Here is a 6,326-nt window from a genome sequence, read left to right as displayed (position 1 = left end):
TCTTTATGATAGTTCACAAGGTATTTATAAAGTTCTTCATGGTTTTACAATATTTTTTAAAGGTTTACAATCTTCACAAAAAACACGGTAAATCAAAATTATTTCACTAATAGTGTACAATAGTTACTGAAGAACATAAATACAGTGGGAAGATGAAGAAGAAATTTTTACAATGGTTTTAGAAAGTTTTTAAAGGTAACACGAATTATAATTTTCAAGCAAGACAAATTCGAGAAAATAGATAAACACAGAATCGAAGCTCTTAATTAATCAATTCAGATTTGAAGACGAATTCGATGAACTTTTGGATCTAAACGGTTCAGATTTCAGAAGCGATTCGAACCTAATTGATGCAGATTGGGATGAGTCACAGATTTTTGATTACAGACTCGATTGATCCTCGTCGATTGAACTCGATTGAACTCGACGGATCTAAGATGAAGATATCGACGGATCTAAGATCTCATCACCTTTTGTTCGTCGGCTGTGAAGGTGACGAGAGCCGCCGAGATTTTTGGTTCGTCGTTCCCCAATTTTGTCTTCGTCAATTTGGTTCCTCAATTGGTCAATTTGGTTACTCATTAAGGGTAAAATGGTCAATTTCAGGGAAGCTATTAGGGAGGGGGTATTTTTGAAAAGGGATATTAAAAAGGGGGCATTTTTGTGAGTCCCCAAAAAAATAATAAAATATAATAACAAAGATGTTGATGTGTACATCTTAGATGGAGAGACAACTCTAATAGATTACTCAGCGACAAAAAAAAGACCAAAAAAAAAAAAAAAAAAAAAAAAAAAAAAAAAACAAAAGTTTCACTTAAATTACGTCAATTGAAAATTTTCCGTCAACGGAGTTATCAGTTTTCACATATCACCGTACAGTTTTCTTCACCGGAAATGGCATTTCGTAGGGTTTTACTCTCTAACCTCCGCCGATCTCACCACACTTGCTCCTCTCTCTCTCCTCACCACATCTCCGCCACGACACATCCGTCAATCACGCTCGGTCTTTTCCAATCCCGCTTCTTTTCCACTCCCCCAGACCTCGACTCTGAGCTAACTCGACTCAGAGACGATTCAGTCACTGGATTTGGAACCAATGGTCACGGACTGGAATTCAGCGATTTGAGCCAAGATTTGATCGGAGCTGGTGTCTCAAACTATGATTATTTAACTCAACCTGTGATTTCGTTGCTTGATTCGTACCATGACCTCACTGGATTGCCTTGGTAATACAAAGTTCTCAACTTTCTGATTTGGGTTTCTATCGTATGATTAGCTCTCAATTGAAATTGATATAAAGTTTTGAGGGTTTTGCGAAATTTTTATTAGGTTTGTTAATTTGGATCAGATGATTGGTCAGGTGGGTGGTTATTGCTACGTCTACTGTGGCTTTTAGAACGGCTTTGCTTCCTATACTGATTCTGCAACGGAAGCAAACTAGAAGGATCTCACAGTTCTTACCTAAGTGTGAGCATTTTTTTTTGGCCCTTTGTTTCTTTAATTTATGAAGTCTTCTGTGGGATTTGTATTGATAATTACAGAGCTCAACATTGGTGGTTGTGACTAGATGCTAATAATTTGATAGTGTTTTTCTTGTAGTACCGCCTTTCTGGCCTCCAGAGGGTTCAGGAAGGAGTGTTATTGATCAGTTGAAGCTTTTCCGGAAGGAAAGAAGAGATAGCGGGTGCCCTTCGTTTTTGTGGGTTCCTGCTTATTTCTCCATCCAGGTTATGCTTCATATCTTCGTGTGGAACTAAAAGTATTATGATATTCCATGCCGTTCATATTTCTGTAGAAATTTCGAAAATTGTTTACTTTTCGCAGCCTTGTTGACTTTTGCATGAGTGAAATGAGACCATATTTATAGAGCTTAGATGGCTAGTTTTGTGTTATTAGTGCGTCTTTTAGTTTTTACCACTCATGTAACATTACTTATGAGTGTAAATATTTGGTCTACAGATAACTTGAAATATAATTCTTTGAGTGGCAAGAAGTTAAAGGCTTACTCCCCCCTTCTTCTTGCTGCAGATTTCATGTTTTTTCTTGTGGATAACTAGCATCAGAAGAATGTCACTTGATCATCATCCTGGATTTGATTCGGTAAGTCGCCAGCCAGTATATTGGGTTCACTTATAAGCGTATTTTGAAATTGTATATTTTAGGACTTTTGTTTTCTTCTATTTCAGGCCTTATATTATCGTCATTTAGTCGGTATATTGGAAAATGTCTTCTGCCACACTCTCCTTTTAATAGAATCCTTTGTCCCATTGCTTGCAGGGTGGAGCTTTATGGTTTCAGAATTTGACCGAAGTTCCCAATGGTCTTTATGGTCCTCTTTTCCCCTTTTTAATAGCTGGTTTGCATTACACAAACACACAGGTATGTACTGTTTGGTTCTTTGTTGGATCATGAAAGCTGAAGTAACACTTATGTTACATCTCATCAACTAGAATCATTTCTCTAATTCTCTTGAACTATACTTCCTGTTATTTTCTGTATTCCTGCTTGTTTGAAATATATACACATTTTCCTGCAGATAACTTTTACAGCATCCTCAGTTCACAAAGTTGATAAATTCGCGGAACTGGCAAAAGTGAGTTTTTCTACTTTGTTGTCCAGTTTTGTCATAGGAAGTCTATATTTCTTCATATATACTTCAATGAACTTTTTGGCCAGAAAAGTTAGTGTGACTTGGTTGCCTGGCATCAAGTAAAATACCAAATTCTACCGAAAAAGAAAGAGTTTTTTTTATGCACTGTTCTTTATGCATGCTACTTAACAATTGATGGGTGTTTCTGTTTTCTTCTGCAGACTTTCAAGATGTTTTTGAATTTTTTGACATTTGCTCTTTATGGCCTTTCATTCCAAATGCCTCAGGTAAATTGATCGCTTATCTTATCTCCCCCCCCCTCCCCCCTCTTCTGAAGTTGTGATGTTCAGATTCCATCTAAGATGTTAGTGTATAACATTGCCATGCTTTATCTTTGTGTCCAGATAGTCTTTTCCATTATCATGACTATATTTTGATACCGGTTTAGTGCAATGTCCTTCAACTAGATTTCTTAAAACACAAAACTCCGCTTTACTTGACCAGTTTGACTTATATCCTTTTGTAAAACCCGTATTGGTGACCAATCTTGAAACTATGCCATTCAAACAAAACCATCTTCCTTCTCTAGAGTCATGTGTCGTTCCATTGTAAACCTAGTGTCTGGTTGAGTTTTGTTTAAGAGCTACTGCTCTCACTTTACTATTACTCCCTGGAACAGCCATTTTCACCCCATTCTTTCTATTGGGAATACTGTATTTTTACATTGCTTCCTGTTCAAAAGTTTCATTTCTTCTCATTCTTTTTTTCACAATTACTTCTCAGGGAAGTCTACTCTACTGGGCTACCAATTTGTCATTCAGCATAGCTCAGGTTTGTTCTAAAGATTGCAGTCCAAGATCTACTAATGGTGTTTGTCTTTTGATGCTGTCAAATTTATGCTTTGTATGGTGTGGTATCTTTTGGGACAAGCTTTCTCTGGACAAAAAATGAGATCATAGTTAAACTCGTTAAGATGAAGAATTTGTGTGAAAAATTGGGCAAATCGAAAAATTACTTAGGGTGTTCTTAATCTTGAATTCATCTAAACTAAACACTCCATTATAGAGTGGCAAGTGCCACACAGCATTTGAGTCAGGGATGAATGATGCGGATTGTTGAGTTGAGGATCCAAAGCTTATCGTAGACGTTGACCCCAAGTTACTGATAACTTTGTAGTAATTAGTTAAAAGTTTAGTAACTCTGTTTAGGGAGATTGGTTTTTATGCTGGTTATGGTCTGTATCTCTGTTCACAATAACTCTCTACCTTCCCTTTAACATTAAAGATGTAAGTACCCTTCGATTCTCTCATAAAGTGCATTGGCTTTGTAGCAATCAATCCTTAACCACCCCGTTGTAAGTGCAAAGTTGGGCCTACAAGCAAATGACTCTGTACAGAAAGAGGCTGGCAATCCTATATTAACAAACATTAATGAAGCAAAACTTACTGATTCATCCTCAAAAGGACGCTTGATCTCAGGGCATAACTTAACCCCTAAAGAGTTGGTTGCTGTAAGTCAATGTCATGGATCAGGATGTTTTTACAATATTTAGTTTTCCACTTGTTTGTTACTTATGTTAAAAGCTTTTCCTACCAGCTTTCTGCCAAATACTTATCCGGAGGGAACAAGGATAAATCAATTCCGCTATTAAGGTAACTATGTAGCTATGATTGCTTCTCATCATGAAAAGCATTTCCTTGGATGTTGTAGTTAATTAGTTGTGTTTTTTTATTCAGATTGGCATTAGAAAAAGATCCTGAATACCTTCAAGCTATGGTTATTCTTGGCCAGGCTTTATATCAGAAAGACCAGTTTGCTGAAGCTGCAAAATACTTAGAGCTGGCTGCTTCAAAGGTGAGATTTTGATGTCTCATTCTTTAGGACATTTGATAAGAAACCTATAACAAAATTAATCAAAGGTAATTATGACCCTCTCAGCTTCTTGATACCAGTCCAACAGAAGTTGAAGAAGTCGATCTTTTAATTGTTGCATCCCAATGGGCAGGTGTCTCCAATATTCGCCAGGTGCATTATTCACACAAATTTCTTGTCTTCACCTATCTTTTTGTATACACACGTTGATGCGAAAATACTCAAAGAATTGTTCGCTCATGGCTTTAGGGAAAGACATCGGAAGGAATCACTCACCTTGAAAGAGTAGCAAACATGAAAGAGCCTGACGATCCCAAGAGCAAAGCTCATTACTTGGACGCATTGGTACTCTACTCAAGGTAAAAACAAAAACAAGTAAATTATTCTCATGACTTTAATCTTGAGTAATGTGTTCTTCTTATCATTTTGTGTGTGCAGTGCTATATTCAACGAAGGAAGGAGAGAGGAAGCAGCAAAGTATTTGAGAAGAGTGGTGGCTTATGATCCTTCCTTCAGTGAATTGTTGAAACAATGCGAAGAAGATAATAATACCATTCCCACTTCTTCTTCATCTAATTCTGTCAACAAAACTTCATAACTTTTTTTTTTCTTCTATTGGTTTCTTTCTTGTTTCTTCCATCCTTTACTGATTTTCTTTGGGTGTTGCACCATTTTTTGGTTAATCGTATTCGCGTTACAAATGTGGATAGATTATTTTCTTCTATTCTATTTGAAATAAGTATGTATACGAATATGATTATACAACAGAATAAAAGCAAATATACATATTAACATTAAGCAAATTTTGTTATTTACACATTAAAGTCCACATGCTTTGAACTTGGAGATTAAAGAACGTTCCCAAATATGAGATTGGAGAAAGAAGAAAGTCATCATCTCTAGTAACAACAATAAAAGTCTAAAAGACTATATAACCGATTAAGCTAAATGTAATTGTTTGTTCTCTTTAGGTAATAAGGTTGACTATATGTTACCATCTTACCGGCACACACACCATGTAGTAACAAAAATAGCTCATACTCGGTATATATTAATGTAGTCATTTAATAAATTGGGGTTTGGTGGTACCAATCTCACTGCCTTTTGTTAACTAATTCAAATCTTCCCATACCATTCTCGACTTCTATTTTCACTAGTTGAATCCGTAAGCTCACTACTATATACTAAATCTTGAAGTGGTCTATAAGGTCACGATCCTTCCTCTCCTTTTTATCAAATATGTTCTTTGTTATGTAGAGAAGATAGTTCTTTCACATGGCATATACTTCATTATCATCATCTCCTTAATTTTCCATAGACTCTTATCTTCCGAAATCAGAAAGCTTCACACAACTTTAGGTATATTGCTCAAGTACCTTTTATATTTTATCTATAGTTTAAGAGATTCGGTTAAAGATTAAACGGTTTTTATTTTCACGTCTTTGTCGCAAGAAAATGAATCCATAGAGATGTCTATTTTTCATATATGTATAATTTACTTTATCGCATTCTAAGTATTTTTCTCTTCTTTATAAGTCATATGTGTTTTTGCTTACTTCCTATGTAAACCCTCAAAACTTTTTTTTATGGTTTGTTTATATGGATCCAAGACTTTCATCTTTGTGTTTTCGGAAGATCCAAGACTACCCATTGAAAATCAATGCGATGATGATAGTGAAGCATATGTGATGTGAAGGAGCCTGAGAGAGATATATGTACGAAATTAGGGTGTACGCACCGTTTGATAAGGTTGATGTAACTAGTAATGATATATTTTCAGAATTAGTATCACCTATATATTGAATATACAAGTCTGGTTTGATTTTATAATTCAATCTATTGTATGTTTTTTTTTTTGTTTGTT

At 35.6% G+C, this 6,326-nt stretch overlaps 1 protein-coding gene across 1 annotated transcript; it reads left to right on the top strand.

Annotated features, from left to right (window-relative positions):
- Positions 1-842: 842 nt before the first annotated feature.
- On the top strand, positions 843-5,265 carry LOC9313405 (ALBINO3-like protein 3, mitochondrial). Its single transcript, XM_021025838.1, has 14 exons — positions 843-1,226; positions 1,361-1,467; positions 1,600-1,727; positions 2,029-2,100; positions 2,278-2,379; positions 2,537-2,593; positions 2,812-2,877; positions 3,374-3,421; positions 3,921-4,100; positions 4,187-4,242; positions 4,327-4,444; positions 4,529-4,615; positions 4,712-4,821; positions 4,901-5,265. Exons 1-14 carry the CDS (start codon positions 895-897, stop codon positions 5,058-5,060), a joined length of 1,623 nt encoding a protein of 540 aa, XP_020881497.1. The 5' UTR covers positions 843-894; the 3' UTR covers positions 5,061-5,265.
- Positions 5,266-6,326: the final 1,061 nt, after the last annotated feature.

This window comes from Arabidopsis lyrata, assembly GCF_000004255.2.
Source record: "Arabidopsis lyrata subsp. lyrata unplaced genomic scaffold ARALYscaffold_5, whole genome shotgun sequence".
Classification (NCBI taxonomy): domain Eukaryota; kingdom Viridiplantae; phylum Streptophyta; class Magnoliopsida; order Brassicales; family Brassicaceae; genus Arabidopsis; species Arabidopsis lyrata.
This window is presented reverse-complemented; position numbering and strand designations above follow the sequence as displayed.